The 18,070-nt window shown below is 48.2% G+C and overlaps 1 protein-coding gene across 1 annotated transcript; it reads left to right on the plus strand.

The window, feature by feature from the left end:
- The first annotated feature begins 8,242 nt into the window (after positions 1 to 8,242).
- On the plus strand, positions 8,243 to 9,587 carry LOC119334540 (late embryogenesis abundant protein 31-like). The gene is made up of 2 exons (XM_037607087.1): positions 8,243 to 9,006; positions 9,103 to 9,587. Exons 1-2 carry the CDS (start codon positions 8,347 to 8,349, stop codon positions 9,274 to 9,276), a joined length of 834 nt encoding a protein of 277 aa, XP_037462984.1. The 5' UTR covers positions 8,243 to 8,346; the 3' UTR covers positions 9,277 to 9,587.
- Positions 9,588 to 18,070: the final 8,483 nt, after the last annotated feature.

Raw genomic sequence — 18,070 nt, forward strand, 5'->3', positions numbered from 1 at the left:
TTTTGCATTAGGATTTTGTGCATCCAACCATAAAAGCGCATGACAACCTCTGCTTCCCTCTGTGAAGGGTCTATCTTTTACTTTTATCTTCTACCTTATATATGAGTCATGGTGATCTTCACCTTTCCTTTTACATTTTATCCTTTGGCAAGCACAATGTGTTAGAAAGATCATGATATATATAGCTAATTTGATGTGAGTCTTCATGAACTATTATTGTTGACATTACCCTTGAGGTAAACGTTGGGAGGCAAAACTATAAGCCCTTATCTTTCTCTGCATCCGATTAAAACTTCATACCCATAAATATTGCGTGAGTGTTAGCAATTATGAAAGACTAAATGATGGTTGAGTATGTGGACTTGCTGAAAAGCTCTTATATTGACTCTTTCCTACATTATGATAAATTGCAATTGCCTCAGTGACTGAGATTAGAGTTTGTTGGTTCTCAATGAAGTTTATGATTCATACTTGAAATTGTGATTGAATTGTTACTTTAGCATAAGAGATCATATGACAATACATATATATATCTCTGTTCTAAGAATGATCATGATGCCCTCATGTCTGTATTCTATTTTTATCGACACCTCTATCTCTAAACATGTGGACATATTTTTTTGATTTCGGCTTTCGCTTGAGGACAAGCGAGGTCTAAGCTTGGGGAGTTGATACGTCCATTTTGCATCATGCTTTTATATCGATATTTATTGCATTATGGGATGTTATTACACATTATGTCACAATACTTATGCCTATTCTCTCTTATTTTACAAGGTTTACATAAAGAGGGAGAATGCCAGCAGCTGGGATTCTGGGCTGGAAAAGGAGCAAATATTAGAGACCTATTCTGCACAGCTCCAAAAGTCCTAAAACTTCACGGAAGTTATTTCCAGAATATGTAAAAAATACTGGGCGCAAGAAGTACCAGAGGGGGGCCACCCACCAGCCACGAGGGTGGGGGCGCGCCCTACCCCCTGGGCGCGCCCCCTGCCTCGTGGGCCCCCTGGTGGCCCTTCGATGCCCATCTTCTGCTATATGGAGTCTTTCATCGAGGAAAAAATCATAAGCAAGCTTTTGGGACGAGACTCCGCCGCCACGAGGCGGAACCAATCTAGGGCTCCGACGGAGCTATTCTGCCGGGGAAACTTCCCTCCGGGAGGGGGAAATCATCACCATCGTCATCACCAATGATCCTCTCATCGGGAGGGGGTCAATCTCCATCAACATCTTCACCAGCACCATCTCATCTCAAACCCTAGTTCATCTCTTGTATCCAATCTTTGTATCCAAACCTCAGATTGGTACCTGTGGGTTGCTAGTAGTGTTGATTACTCCTTGTAGTTGATGCTAGTTGGTTTACTTGGTGGAAGATCATATGTTCAGATCCATTATGCATATTAATACCCCTCTGATTATGAACATGAATATGCTTTGTGAGTAGTTACGTTTGTTCCTGAGGACATGGGAGAAGTCTTGCTATTAGTAGTCATGTGAATTTGGTATTCGTTCGATATTTTGATGAGATGTATGTTGTCATCCCTCTAGTGGTATCATGTGAACGTAGACTACATGACACTTCACCATTGTTTGGGCATAGAGGGAGGCATTGGGAAGTAATAAGTAGATGATGGGTTGCTAGAGTGACAGAAGCTTAAACCCTAGTTTATGAGTTGCTTCGTAAGGGGCTGATTTGGATCCATATGTTTCATGCTATGGTTAGGTCTACCTTAATACTTTTGTTGTAGTTGCGGATGCTTGCAATGGGGGTTAATCATAAGTGGGATGCCTATCCAAGTAAGGACAGCACCCAAGCACCGGTCCACCCACATATCAAATTATCAAAGTACCGAACGTGAATCATATGAACGTGATGAAAACTAGCTTGACGATAATTCCCATGTGTCCTCGGGAGCGCTTTACTTCATATAAGAGTTTGTCCAGGCTTGTCCTTTGCTACAAAAAAGATTGGGCCATCTTGCTGCATCTTATTTACTTTTATTACTTGCTACTCATTACAAATTACCTTATCACAAAACTATCTGTTACCGATAATTTCAGTGCTTGCAGAGAATACCTTACTGAAAACTGCTTATCATTTCCTTCTGCTCCTCGTTGGGTTCAACACTCTTACTTATCGAAAGGACTACGATAGATCCCCTATACTTGTGGGTCATCAATGATAGCAGTAGTAACTTAGCAAGAACAATATAAGATAAATTCGTAGGCATTGTATCGGTGACTTGTTGGACGATATTCATCATGAGACAGTTATAACCTAGGGCGATACGGCACAAGCTCCAGTTCATCAATATAATGTAGGCATGTATTTTGTAAATAGTCATACGTGCTTATGGAAAGAACTTGCATGACATCTTTTGTCCTATCCTCCCGTGGCAGCAGGGTCCTACTAGAAATTAAGGGATATTAAGGCCTCCTTTTAATAAAGAACCGGAACAAAGCATTAACACACGGTGAATACATGAACTCCTCAAACTATGGTCATCACCAAGTGTGGTCCCGACTATTGTCACTCTGGGTTGCCGGATCATAACACGTAGTAGATGACTATAACTTGCAACATCGGATCTAGAACATGGATATATTGGTGATAACATAAACAGTTTAGAGCTGAAATCATGGCAGCCGGGCCCAAAGTGACAAGCATTAAGCATGGCACAGTCATAGCAACATCAATCTTAGAACATAGTGGATACTAGGGATCGGGCCTTAACAAAACTAACTCGATTACATGATGAATCTCATCCAACTCCTCACCGACCAGCGAGCCTACGAAGGAATTACTCACTCACAGTGGGGAGCATCATGGAATTGGCGATGGAGAAGGGTTGGTGATAACGAAGAACGAAGATCCCCCTCTCTGGAGCCCCAAACGGACTCTAGATCTTGCCTCTCGATGAATAATAGGAGGTGACGGCGGCTCCGTCTTGTGGATCGCGATAATTTTTTCTCCTCGATTTTTTTTGGAAAATAGGATTTTATAGCGTCGGTTTCAGGGTCTGCGGGACCACCAGGTGGGGATAACCCACCTGGGCGCGCCAGGAGGGGGCACGCCCTGGTGGGTTGTGCCCACCCAGGTGCCCCCCTCCGATGGATCTTGGCTCTAGAAATTATTATTTATTGTATAAAAAATCCTCGCAAAGTTTTGTTCCATTCCGAAAACTTTTATTTCTACACAAAAACAACACCATGATAGTTCTGCTGAAAATAGCGTTAGTCCAGGGTTAGTTTCATTCAAATCATGTGAATTAGAGTCCAAAACAAGAGGAAAAGCGTTAGAAAAAGTAGATATGTTGGAGACGTATCAGGGCGTCGCTTCGATTTGGGCTGAAATCATGAGCGCCCACAAAATGTACCCCTTCATCCTCCCGCGCCCACAAAAAACAGAGGAGGAAGGTCGGCCGTGACCTAGGAGCTCGGCGGCGGCGACCACCACGAGCATCAGTGGCTACAAGTTGTCATTTTCCCCCCGTTCCCTATTCCTCTTCCCCACCCCAGTACCGCGTCCCATCCCCGTACCGCGCTGCATCCCATCCCCATACCACATCCCATCCCAGCACCAGTCGGCGACCAAGATGGAGGTCTGCGGCGTCCTGGGACCTCTAGCCAGCGCCCCCCTCTGGATCCGTCGTGCCCCCCTCTGGATCAGTCGCGCCCTGACCCCCTGGATCCATGTCCCTGAAGGAAATATGCCCTAGAGGCAATAATAAAGTAATTATTTATTTCCTTATATCATGATAAATGTTTATTATTCATGCTAGAATTGTATTAACCAGAAACATAATACTTGTGTGAATACATAGGCAAACAGAGTGTCACTAGTATGCCTCTACTTGACTAGCTCGTGATCAAAGATGGTTATGTTTCCTAGCCATTGACATGAGTTGTCATTTGATTAACGGGATCACATCATTAGGAGAATGATGTGATTGACTTGACCCATTCCGTTAGCTTAGCACTCGATCGTTTAGTATGTTGCTATTGCTTTCTTCATGACTTATACATGTTCCTATGACTATGAGATTATGCAACTCCTGTTTACCGGAGGAACACTTTGTGTGCTACCAAACGTCACAACGTAACTGGGTGATTATAAAGGTACTCTACAGGTGTCTCCGAAGGTACTTGTTGGGTTGGCGTATTTCGATATTAGGATTTGTCACTCCGATTGTCGGAGAGGTATCTCTGGGCCCTCTCGGTAACATACATCACTTAAGCCTTGCAAGCATTGCAACTAATGAGTTAGTTGCGGGATGATGTATTACAGAACGAGTAAAGAGACTTGCCGGTGACGAGATTGAACTAGGTATTGAGATACCGACGATCGAATCTCGGGCAAGTAACATACCGATGACAAAGGGAACAACGTATGTTGTTATGCGGTCTGACCGATAAAGATCTTCATAGAATATGTGGGAGCCAATATGAGCATACAGGTTCCGCTATTGGTTATTGACCGGAGACGTGTCTCGGTCATGTATACATAGGTCTCGAACCCGTAGGGTCCGCACGCTTAACGTTTTGATGACAGTTATATTATGAGTGTATATGTTTTGATGTACCGAAGGTTGTTCGGAGTCCCGGATATGATCACGGACATGACGAGGAGTCTCGAAATGATCGAGACATGAAGATTGATATATTGGAAGCCTATATTTGAATATCGGAAGTGTTCCGGGTGAAATCGGGATTTTACCGGAGTACCAGAGGGGTTACCGGAACCTCCCGGGGGTTAATGGGCCATAGTGGGCCTTAGTGGAGAAGAGGAGAGGCGGCCAAGGCAAGGGTCGCGCGCACCTCCCCCCTAGTCCGAATACGACAAGGAGAGGGGGGCGCCCCCCCTTTCCTTCTTCTCCTCCACCTCTTTCCCCCTCTTCTCCTAATCCAACAAGGAAAAGGGAGGGAGTCCTACTCCCGGTGGGAGTAGGACTCCTCCTGGCGCGCCCCTCTTGGCCGGCCGGACCTCCCCCCTTGCTCCATTATATACGGGGGCAGGGAGCACCCTAGAGACACAACAATTGATCGTTTGATCTTTTAGCCGTGTGCGGTGCCCCCCTCTACCATAGTCCACCTCAATAATACTGTAGTGGTGCTTAGGCGAAGCCCTGCGTCGGTAGAACATCATCATCGTCACCACGCCGTCGTGCTGATGAAACTCTCCCTCAACACTCGGTTGGATCGGAGTTCGAGGGATGTCATTGGGCTGAATGTGTGCTGAACTCAGAGGTGACGTACGTTCGGTACTTGATCGGTCGGATCGTGAAGACGTACGACTACATCAACCGCGTTGTGCTAACGCTTCCTCTTTCGGTCTACGAGGGTACATGGACAACACTCTCCCCTCTCGTGGCTATGCATCACCATGATATTGCGTGTGCGTAGGAAAATTTTGAAATTACTACGTTCCCCAACAGTCCCACTATGCAATGCCCCTCCGTCCTCCTGTACACCCCCTCTTTCTGCACCATGGTTGACAAAGCTGCAGCTCCTCTGCTTCTCTACTCCATGTCCGCTCCCTGTATGAATTCTACTACTCTTCCAGCATGGCCATAGCCTACCTCCTTGAAAGCACAAGTGCTCCCTGAGTGATTTTGGTAATTAATGTCAACATATCTCTTATTGGACCAATGCTTCTACCTAGTATGTTTCAGATAAGTTCAACAATGAAGTGGCGTGGACTAGAGGATATGGAACCCCTTCAAGATGCTGAGGACAAAGGATTGGCTCAAGCTCAAAGATCAGGACTCTACATTTTCTATTTTAGTGATCCAAGATCACATTCAGTCCATAGGAAAGCCAATACTATTAAGAGGGGATGAGGTGTTGCTTAATGAGTTTCTTGCTCAAAGTTCTTAATGATATGTTCCAAAGCCCTCAACCACTTTCTCACATCCACATATGTCCCAAACCAAAAGTCAAACTCGGCCCCACCGAAACTTTCTATCTGGCGCCATCGAGTTCTCTTGACATAGCCACTGCCAGAAACCCTAATCAATTCGGTCTCACCGATGGGATCTCGGACTCACCAAGATGGGCTTGCAAACTCTCTGTTGCCTATTACAATAATTTCGGTCCCACCGAGGTATGCAATCGGTCCCACCGAATTTGCTTGGCCAACTCTCTGTTTCTCTTATTACCCAAATCGGTCCCAGCGAGTTTGTGTAATCGGTCAAACCGAGTTGAGGCTTTACCCTAACCCTAGCACATCGGTCCTACCGAGTTGATCATATCGGTCCCACCGAAATTCCTAACGGTCACATTATGAACTAAATCGGTCTGACCGAGTTCTCTGAATCGGTCCCACCGAGTTTGGTGATTTGTGTGTAACGGTTAGATTTTGTGTGGAGGCTATATATACCCCTCCACCCACTATTCATTCATGGAGAGAGCCATCAGAACGCGCCTACACTTCCAACATACATTTTCTGAGAGAGAACCACCTACACTTATGTTGAGTTCAAGATATTCCATTCCAACCACATAAATCTTGATCTCTAGCCTTCCCCAAGTTGCTTTCCACTCAAATCTTCTTTCCACCAAATCCAATCCTATGAGAGAGAGTTGAGTGTTGGGGAGACTATCATTTGAGGCACAAGAGCAAGGAGTTCATCATCAACACACCATTTGTTACCTCTTGGAGAGTGGTGTCTCCTAGATTGGTTAGGTGTCACTTGGGAGCCTCCATCAAGATTGTGGAGTTGAACCAAGGAGTTTGTAAGGGCAAGGAGATCGCCTACTTCGTAAAGATCTACCCGAGTGAGGCAAGCCCTTCGTGGGTGACGGCCATGATGGGATATACAAGGTTGCTTCTTCATGGACCCTTCGTGGGTGGATCCCTTCTTGGACCCGCGCAACCGTTACCCTTCGTGGGTTGAAGTCTCCATCAACGTGGATGTACGATAGCACCACCTATCGGAACCACGGATAAAAAATCTTCGTGTCTCCAAATTGCGTTTGCACACTCTAATCCCATCCCTTTACACTCTTGCAACTTGCATGCTTTACTTTCCGCTACTCATATACTCTTGTCATGCTTGCTTGATATGTATTGTGAATGTTTAAACGTATGCTAAAACTCTACTTCAACTTAAAGAAATTAAATACTACAATTTTTCTTACTTAGTGTCTATTCACCCCCCCCCCCTCTAGACACCTCTTCTCGATACTTTCACTCCTCTTCTCCTCCTCCCTCCATATCCCTCTCTGATTAGCTAATTTACAATGTTTACATCAAATGTTAAGTTCAGCCATTAAAATATTTTTCCCGAGTTGTCTGATTTCATAATCAAGAGAATGTAGACAAGTGTTCAGTATGGGTATTAAGTTTCCTATCATGTCTCCTAAAGTTTATTGTGTTGAATTTGAGAGTACGTGTTGTTTGTTAATTCCAAAGTTTGTCATCCAAACATAATTTGGTATTGCAATCCCAGAGGCATTTCAAGGGCCAATTCACTGGACAACCAAACATGTGAATTCATATTCGTGTCATTTCAGTATATGTATTCATATGCCACCATTGTACATGTCCTAAGGGCATGTACAATGCATAGCCTTAAGATGATGCCTCGCATGCCATGTAGAATTAGATATGACGTAAAGTAGGTTCGGATAGGGAAGCGGGATCCTCTCCAGGAGGCGGGTGCTTGAAGAGAAAAAGTGTGGTCTGGTGACAAAAGTTAAAAACATTAGAGTGAAAAGTAAAGATGCATGTGTACTAAAGTTTTTATTTTTTATTTCTTAATGAGTCCATTAGTGATAACTTGCATTAAAAAAATATAGATGCCTCAAATTACTTTTTATTATAGGATATATGTATCCATATGTCATCATTGTACATGCCCTAATGCGAGTAGCACATGATACTTCCCCTCGTGTCGACACGCCTCGTGTGCCTGGGGTGCAGAGACGAACGACGAATGGGGAGGCACCAGCGTCCATGGCGCCAGGGCACACCTCACCCCTATGTACGGATGAAGTTTCTGCTACCCATTTCCGGATCCGGATGACACTGCGTCGGCAGTTCGGCACGGAGACGCCTACTCGAAAGATCTATGCTCGCATGCAGGCTCGCGCCACCGCCCTCCACGCTTGAGCCAACGAGAATCTGACACCTTCGTCCGTAGCGCAGCACACCGCAACAGCCAGCACCGCACGTGTCCTCGCGCCCACGCCTCCGTCGGCCACCGCATCGCCTCAAAGATCATACTATATAATGGAAGACAAGCATATCTCCAAGCAGCACAACTGATAGAGATAGCGATTGATACCAGCAGGTTTGCAGAACAGAGAAGAAAGAGACAGTGAAGTGAGAGCAGCTGCTAAGCCATGGCTCAAGCACAGGCGACGCGAGGCGACCCAATGAAGGCCCAGCAGGAGCAGCCGGAGCCCATCCAGTACGGCCACGTCTTCGCCGTCACGGGCGACCTGGCCGTGCAGGCCATCGCGCCACGGGACGCGGAGGCCATGCGCACCGCCGAGGAGAGCGTGCAGGGCGTCCCGGTCCCGCAGGCCAGCGGCGGCGGCTTCAGCGCGGCGGTGGCCATGGAGACGGCCGCCGCGTACAACCAGGCCGTCGGCGCCGTCCGCCCCGGCCAGGCCAGCGACGCGGCCACCAAGCAGGGCATCACCGTCACCCAGACCGCCGTGCCCGGCGGCCGCATCGTCACCGAGTTCGTGGCGGGTCAGGTGGTCGGGCAGTACTCCGTGGCCGACCAGGCGATGATGCAGCAGCAGCAGCAGCAGGTGGTGGAGGAGGACGCGAGCAAGGTGACGATCGGCGAGGCCATGGAGGCAGCGGCCCTGTCCGCGGGCGATCGGCCCCTCGAAGAGGCGGACGCGGCGGCCATCCGCGCCGCGGAGACGCAGGCGCAGGGAGCGGACGAGGTCATGCCCGGCGGCCTGGCCGACCAGGCGTGGGCCGCGGCGAGCGCCAACGCCTGGGCCGAGCGCGACGAGGACAAGATCACGGTCGGCGATGTCCTCTCGGTACGTTCGTTACCCGACTTGCATATGCTCCTTTTTTCTGAGTTATATAGATGAACTGGTTGTAAACTCGTTGCGTGTGCTCCATCCCGTGTGCAGGACGCGACGACGAAGCTGGCGGACGACAAGCCGGCGGCGAGGGAGGACGCGGCCAGGGTGGTGCAGGCGGAGACGTACAGCGACGCCGGGGCGCGCACCAAGGCCGGCGGGGTGGGCGCCGCGGTCACCACGGCGGCGAGGCTCAACCAAGAGGACGACGACGACGACGCTTGAATTTTCGCGTCGTGCCACGTCTCGTGTGTGCGCTGTACCCTCGGATCAGACGGGAACACGCAGAACAAGATCGTGTGTGTAACCTTTACAGGAGAGCATCCTGTTGAGTGAGGCGAATCAAGGCAGTAGTAGATTCAGCCAGCCTTGCGTGTAATAAACGAATAACAGTGTTGGCCCGTCTGTGAATCTGTACATGTTTTTCTTTTCTCTGCGGGTGTAGCAGTATGTCGTGTGTTTTTTACTCGATGTTTCGCTCAAGTTCAAGTCTGTTTCAGCTATTTGTCGAGATGTGTAAATTTGGGGATTTCGTATTTTGACATTCCCAGTGCTGCCATGCGAAGGGGGCACATTCCGGTTGCCGCTTGCGCCGTGTCTAGGGCACGCAGCGAGTGCCAGCCGTCGTGACTCTGCCGGCAAATGTCGGTGGCGATTCACATTTCACAGAGTGCATCGGCCTTTATGGTTGGATGGATCCGATGACAGTGTCCTTGTCTTTTAAGGCGTTACTGCTGAAGATCTTCCTCATTCATGTGGTGTTAATGGTTGCTGAAGATCTTCCTCATTCATGTGGTGTTAATGGTTGCTGCGAATATGGTCCTTCCTCGTGAAGATCTTTCTCATCCATGTGGTCTACGAATATGGTCTGAGTTGTAGTTAGTCAATCGACCCTTCCTGCAAGCGTTGCTGTAAATATGACACACAAGAGAAACATTGATTAGATAAGATGACATTAATTGGACAAGATGAATAAAGTAACCTCAATCACAAGCCAAGAGAAATATTAGTTGAACAAGATGAATAAAGTAACCTCAAATCACAAGCCAACAGATGGATTTCAAGCATTCAATAACAACAGAGGAAAAGATATAAAGATAGTTCATTCAAATCTCTAATTGAGTTGGGTCTTGAGAAATTGAGTTGGGTCTTGAGAGATAGGTAAATCTTCCCCAATCGAAAGAATGCAGGAATCTTGGTGATTCACTTGGGGAATCCTTCTCCCATTAGGAGGCCTCGACAACGCTGGATGGTTCTTCTCAATTTGAAGGTCTGAAGGTCTTATTCCTCAGAGAGAATATAAAAAGAAGCAAAATTCTCTCAAGATCTATTCATATACAAGGAGCAAAAATCCTATTATGGTAAGGTATGAGACAAAAATTATCAAAGATCTATTCATATACAAGGAGCAAAAATCCTATTATGGTAAGGTATGAGACAAAAATTATCATGGATGTATAAATAGATTAAAGCTAAAACCCATCGGATAGAGCGGGTAAGGGTATTGGATCGTAACCCATACCCATATACCCATGTACTTATATAAAATCTGACAAGTATGGCCTAATTATCTCTACAATGTGTCATAAATTTGTGAACTCAGAATGTAGGACTATGTGTTGTTTTTAATGACTACGTAATATTATTTTGATGTCTTGTTGTTTATGAGAAACAAATGTTGTTTATTAAATGTGTTGTTGTTTATGATGTGTTTTTGTTTATAAGTATGTGTTGCTGTTATAATGTGTTGTCGTTTATAAATTATGATTATATGTTGTTGTTTATGACTACAAGTTGTTTAAATTGATACTTTGCAAACATTGAATAATTTTACCCACGGGTACCCATCTACCCTGTCGGGTAACGGGTATGAGAAAAAAGTTTACTCCTTGACTGATATGGGTAAGGGTGATGGGTAAGCTTAGAAGGGACGCGTAAGGGCATGAGGCATCTTCACCCATATCCAAACCCTGAGGGTGCCATCCATGCTCTATCCAAACAGTCAAGTTGCAACAGAGGCTCTGCAATTGCTCTCTGCAAGAACCGAATAGACCGAAAGTGCAATTTTTGCACCATTTCATCCGTTGTTTTGTCTTCTTCCGTCACCTCTTCCACACTTCCCTCTTGGATGGTGTTGTCATCCTCTTGTGCTTGCACTCCTCCTCAAGGCACATGAAAGCTCCCGCAAACCTATACATGCACGAAGGGGGTTCAAGTAGTATACCATCCAAGAGAGAACCAAGTAGACACGCACAAAGGACATAATTCACCTTGTCATATGTGATGCGTGTGTCCCTTGGCAATGGAGCCAAGTCCATGGTGATGACACTAGGGCGTCCCGCACCATCTCCTCCCCCTTGAGAAAGATCCGTCCTCGAATCGGGATCCTCATCACCGTGGAAAAGATTTGGTGTGACCGTTCGGTATAGGACGCTCACCAAGAACTCGAGACCTACACATGCACAAAGCAAAGCAAAGAATGTGTGTGCATGGTACACAAATGCATCATCCATCATGATGCATCTCTTCTCTTGCCCATCACCATTCGCACAAAACATGATCAATGAATATATGGTGTATGCATAGCATATGCCATGACAAGTATGTGCATCATGCATATTGTGCAAAGAAGGAAAGCAAGCATTAACACGTCAAGTCTCCAATCATACGTGAGAAAACTATGGGGGCATTCATGTTCAAGAATAAAGGCATTGTTGCACTCAATACATAGCAAGTAGCAATCACCCAACATGAGAGAGGCAACATATGGAGTAATTTGACAACATGCAAGAAAAAACATGTGAAGAGCATGGAAATGATTGCCATCAATGCATTGGAAAGAGAAAGTACTCACCATGGGAGATGCAACACACAAAGTAATCGTATCAATCATTTCATGTGAAGAAATGGTATGCATAAGCAATGCACAAGACAAAGCATAATCTTCAAAGCAAAGCATGGTAAAATCGTCATAATTACATTGGCGAGAAGTCCTACATAAAGAACAATTGGTCAAAATGATCGACTCTCCCAACACAAGCATCATCAATAGCATGGAACACAAATGAGGCATGGCAATAATAAGTGACGCCTCCACCAAACCTGCAAATACACATACAACTAATATAAAGGGTGGACCATGTGTAATGAAAGGATGGGTCACAAAGGCATGTAATGGCAATAGCAATGATCAAGGCATGCAATTCGAACATGATAATATGGACACAAGATCTGTAATGGAGGAGCTGGGTGTCACGAGACTCGATTGCAAAGTCACCGGCATTTCTGAAACATCACCGGTGTTGCATTTTTGCATTTTTCTAAAACATTACTGGTGTTGCGGAGGCGTGGGTCTGCAAGCTCACCGGATTGCAATGGCGCCGACATTTCTGAAACATTGTCGGTGTTGTGGAGGTGCGAGTGTTGCGAGCTCACCAAATTGCTGCGTTGACAGCATTTCTGAAACATTACTGGCGTTGCAAAGGCATGAGTCTGCGAGCTCACGGGAAGGCAAGATCACCGATGTTTCTGAAACATGTCCTATATTGCGACGCTTTGCAACGTCATAGATGTTTTTAAAACAAAGCTCTTGTTGCAATTGCAACGGCCGGGGGTCAAAGTTAGAAGAGGGGTCGTACAGTGAGCCACATAGATCAGACGGCTCGTGACTCGGTTGATCTTTTAAAAAGATCAACCGGCCACGCGTAGCAAGCCCTGAAAACATACACTAATTTAATGGATATTTCTGAAGAAGAAAAATGCTACAACAGATGGCATGCAGACCGTGTTGTGGTTCTAAGCCTGACAATAGAATGGGGGTAGGAATGTAAAGGCAAGATCCTAGCTGTGGAGGAGTTGTACACGCGAGTTTTACGAGTTCAGGCCCTTCTCGGAGGAAGTAACAGCCCTACGTCTCGGAGCCCGGAGGCGGTCGACTGGATATATGCGTGTGCGTTACAGGGGGTGCGAACCCTTGTCCCGGATGAGGGGGGTGGCTTATATAGAGTGCGCCAGGACCCCAGCCAGCCCATGTTACAAAGGGTTCAATGTACATTAAGGCAGAGCGTTACTGGTAACGCTAGTAATAAAGAGATATAAATGATCTTTAAGGTTACAGAGTGAATGACCGACCGTTGTCATCCTGAGTGACGTTAGGCCTTCTACACTCCGAGTGGTTTCTTGTATCGTCGAGTGGTTGTTCGCATAGTCGAGTGCCTTCTATACTGTCGAGTGGAACATAGCGTCACGGTCGAGTGGATGATGATTTTGCTTCGACCGCTTCTGGTTCCTTCAGAGATGTCCTTGGGGAGGGTATCTTGGACAGATCCATGACCCTACCCTAGGTACATAGCTTCATCATTAGCCCCCAAATGGATCAGGGTTTGAGTGAGGAAGGAGTTGGGAACACTTCCGACTCATCCTTTATGCTATGAGTATAACTTGTTCTGGAACAATGAACCGAGGAGACAACATCAACTTCTTTTTCAGTCGCCTTGGTCCATTCTTAGTTTTTGTCGAGTGAACTTTCACGGTAGAATTCTGAATGATAATGTGGAGGATGTTTTCAGTCTGACCAATTGCTCTACTCTCCGCGGATTTCGTGGGATTCGAATTTCGGGAAGCGCGCCAGACGGGCGAGGCCCTGGTAATCGGGACGGATTAGGCAGGTCTCCACGATCTCCGTGCCACCTTTTTTGCCACGTACTGCGCGCGTGACTGTTACGGGATTTGTTTAGATCGCCTGGGCCTACCAGTCAGTCACTCAGGGAATGACCTTATAAAAGGCACCTGACCGGGTCTCTGCACCATGCGCTCCCATTCTCTTTTCTTCTTCCTCCGACCTCTCCGCCACGCTCGCTTTTGCTCTCGTCGTCGAACCCTCGCTCGAACTCGATCCGCCGCCATGGGAAAAAAGAAGACGGTGGCGCTGGAGCGCGCGAAGAAGGCGACCGCGAAGGCGAAGAGCAAGCGGACCAGCCGGGGCGGATCCTCGTCGAGATCCGGACTGCCACCGGGCTGGATCCAGGGCGACTGGATCCGCTCGATGATCAGCCAGGACAACCTCGACGACCTGGTGGAGGGGGGACCGATCCCCCACAAATCAGCGCGGCTCCCGGGGAACGAGACCGAGCCGCAGCCAAGGGAGGGTGAGCGTGTTCTCCTCGCCACCCACGTCGATCGCGGATTTTCTCTGCCTCCCCATCCTTTCTTTCGGGGCTTTTTGAACTTCTTTGGGGCTCAGCTCCACCACTTCACTCCAAACACCATAGTCTATTTGGCTGCTTTTGTGTCAATGTGTGAAAATTTCTTGGGCTGTCGACCGCACTGGGGCCTCTTCAAACATATCTTCACCTGCCGCTCCCAGTCGGTCAAAAAGGCCAATCCGAGTGATGAGAGGATGCACGTGATCCAGATGTGCGGGGGCCTGGGGATCCAGATGAGGAACAAGAGCACCTTCCCAGCGATGATCCTTCCCGACTCGGTCCACGGCTGGCAGTCGACTTGGTTTTACTGCAAGGATCAGCCGACCCCGGGTCAGTCGACTGGACTTCCTCCCTTTTCCCTGACTCGAGTGGAGAAGCCCTCCTCCTTGAAGGTGGTTCCTGAAGAGAAGGCGCAGGTCAAGGTGCTGGTCGAGCGGGTTGTCCAACTTGTCCGCGACAGGGTGACTGGGATGGACCTGCTGGAGGTCTTTCTCGGTCGACGCATCCAACCGCTCCAGGCCCGTGATCATCCGATGTGGATGTACTCTAGACTCGAGGGCTCCACTCGGATCCACCTAGAGGACGTCAGTGAGGACATCTTGGAGAAGTGGCTAATGGGAATCAGCAGCAACAAAGACAACCCCCGAGGGTCTAGGAGGGTGATTCCATTCGACTACTCGCGCCAGCCGGAGCAGGTATGATTATGTTTTACCAAATATCTGTCTGATTCACTGTGTGACACCTTGTTGATGGTCGACTGTACTCCTTTTACTCTTTGTTCTTTCAGGCTCTCATTGACATGTACTCGATGCCCAACGGAGTGCAGGAGTAAGACGTCGAGGAGGGAGCGAGCGGGGGCGAGAGCGGCGAGTGGTACTCGGATGCAGAGGAGGACAAGGAGAGCGACGACTCGAGCGATGACGAAGAAGTCGACTCGCCTCCTCGCAGAGAGAGGAGATCCAAGCACGCCCACGAACCGGCGAGCACCCCGGACCTGGCGACCGCGCCGACTGGGCAGTCCTCGAAGTGCCCCCGGACGTCTTCTCCAGCGCCGATTGAGAAGGCCCCAAAGCAGCCCAAGGTTGTGCCGCCTCCAGCTCCAAAAGCACCGAAGGCCACCTCCTCCAAACTGCCCAAGGCTTTGCCCAGGATCAAAGTGACCATCCCTACCATCTCCGGGTAATCATCTGACTTGTTCTTTTCGTTGCCTCGAGCAACAGAACGTAACCGACTGAGTACGGACACTTGAAGTGCTGCTACATCGGGAACCTCTTCCCTTCAATATCAAGACGAGGAGATGGAAGACGCGGTTACCTCCAACCCAGGTAGAAACTCTTATGATCTTGTTCTTGATTACTTGGTCGATTGCATTCTAGTGGTTCACTTGGGGTCGACTGATTTGTCTTGCAGCTCCACCCAATGTCATCAATCTTCTAGATGACGATGAAGATGTGGCTCTTAAGCCCAGGAAGAGCAAAAAGGTAGCAGCTGGCAAGATGTCTCAGCAAGGGCCAACAACAACAACACCCGTACATCAATCTGAAGACGCGGGCAGGGCCTCTGTAACCTTCGCTGCACCCTTGTCGAGTGAGCACCCCGCACCGTCGACTGCACCAGTGATTCCTTCAGCCATCCAACTCCATGCCACAGAGCTCCAAACTGCCACACCTAGGTCGTCTGCTCTCTTTTTCACCAGCTACCCCATTCCGGACAACCAGTCGAAAGCGGCTGCGGAAGCCATCCGTCAGGCTAACGCGATGATGGAGCGGATGAAGACGGTGCATGAGAATAGCCAGGCTGCTTATGACGCCAGCGCTGCTCTCCGGGCTAATGTCCAGGTAAGTAGACTTTTTGGCTGACCTTGTTCTGTCAGGATATGTTATCTGAAACATTTTCTTCCATACAATCTCCTGTTGTTTGCACCGAATCTGTACACCCACTGGGTGTTTGGTTGTATTTGGTATTTGCGTTCTTCCACTCGGTCTGGGCGAGTAGGATCTGAATCGGTGGGGGCACGCTAAGTGCACCCACTGGGTGTAGTCCCCGAGACCGCAGTCGACTGCTGGCAGTCGACTGGGGTCTGAACAGTTTTTTTTACTTGACCCGGGCGGACCGGTCGAGTTGGGTCTTAATCAGCGGGGGCACGCCAAGTGCACCCGTTGGGTGTAGCACCCGAGACCGCAGTCGACTGTGTGCAGTCGACTGGGGTCTAAGCGAACTTCTTTAAGTTTTATCCACTCGGAAGTGAACAACCTTTGATCTTATCGATTGACACATCTTTTGCCTTCTGCAGAAGTCGTGTACTCTCATTTCCAAGTTTGCTGAACTTGAGGAGAAGCAGAGGCAACTCAACCTCGACTTGGAGTTGGCCCAGCAGAATCTAAAGAAAACTCAAGACGAAGCTTCTGGTATGGAAGGTAACTGCCTGTCGACTATCTTTTTAAAACATTTCTTCGAGCTCTTGTCTGGTCCGATTGCTTCTTTTGCAGAGAAAATGAAGTTGGCTCTGGAGAAGAAGGACTCGGACCTCGCCGCTGCACAGAAGGAAGCCCAAGATAAAACTGCCCTCGCAGACCAGAAGCTGGCTTTAGTCGAAGCACTGGAAGGGGAGGTGACCAAGCTGAAGTCCTGTCTCAACGAGTCTAACCGAGAGGTGAGTCATCTGAAGAAGGACAAAATTACCCTGAACGAAAAGCTAGAGTCTGCGGTCCACAAGAGGAATGACACAGAGGCTTATCTGAGAACTCTCGCCAAGAAGCTTTATCTTATGTTGGAAGGTATTTCTTTTAAACCGACTGTGTTGATGCTTGCGAACGGATCCTGTCCGGACGACTCACTAATTTTTGGCTGCAGAATTCTGCCAAGACTTTGACGAGGAAACTGGAAAGGTCGAAACGGGTCTGGACCCTATCGCTTCTCCAGTTTGCGATGAAACTGCAATGAACGTGCTCCGACTGGAGTCTCGTGTCGCCAGCGTCACAAGCTACCTCGCGCGCCTGAAGGAGGCAATCTCACAAGTCGACACATTACTCTGGCCAAGGGCGACGCTTCAAAATGACCTGGAATCCCTGATGGCTCGACTCAACGAGATCCCTGACCGAGTGCAGGAATGGAATAAGTCCTCTGCCCGGTGTGGTGTTGACGTGGCGTTGTCCTTGGTGCGAGTCCACTGCAAGGAAGCTCATGAAGACAAGCTGGCGGCGATCAAGGTCGCTAACACTAAAAGGCATGACTTCCAGTCCTTCATGGAGACTTTCATCGCTGCTGCCACTCGGATCGTGGATGGGATCGACCTGGACAAATTCGTCGAGCCTGCCAGCCCTCCTCCTGCCATGTGAACAAACTTATGAGACTTGAATCTGCTTTAAATTTGCCTCAGAATGCTGAGTGGTTGCTGTAATCGTTAAACTCCTTCGGGCTTGATGCTCGAATACTTTTGGTTTGCTGCTTGGAACTTTAGGATTCATCCGAATTTGGTTTATTTCCGAACATGCTTGCGTTTTGCCTTCAAGTGGATTTTGTTCTCTGCTCGGAATAGTCTTTGCGCTGGAGATGCAGCTCTCAGGTGGCGACTCCAGTCGACCTGCGCTTCGTCGTCCTTGCCGATAGGGATGGAGCGCACATTGTACTTGTGGCGTAGTCCCGAAGGAGAAGGTTGCAGTCGACGTGCACCTCGTCGTCCTTGCGGATAGGGATGGAGCACACATTGTACTTGTGGCGTAGCTTCGAAGGAGAAGGTTGCACTCGACCTGCACCTCGTCTTCCTTGCGGATAGGGATGGAGCGCACGTTGTACTTGTGGCGTAGCTCCAAAGG

This window comes from Triticum dicoccoides, chromosome 7A, assembly GCF_002162155.2.
Source record: "Triticum dicoccoides isolate Atlit2015 ecotype Zavitan chromosome 7A, WEW_v2.0, whole genome shotgun sequence".
Classification (NCBI taxonomy): Eukaryota; Viridiplantae; Streptophyta; class Magnoliopsida; order Poales; family Poaceae; genus Triticum; species Triticum dicoccoides.

Bases quoted from the DNA above. Each gene is read 5' to 3' on its own strand.
- LOC119334540 (XM_037607087.1), top strand. From the start codon at position 8,347: ATGGCTCAAGCACAGGCGACGCGAGGCGACCCAATGAAGGCCCAGCAG. The intron at 9,007-9,102 runs GTACGTTCGTTA...TCCCGTGTGCAG, and splicing joins CGGTCGGCGATGTCCTCTCG to GACGCGACGACGAAGCTGGC.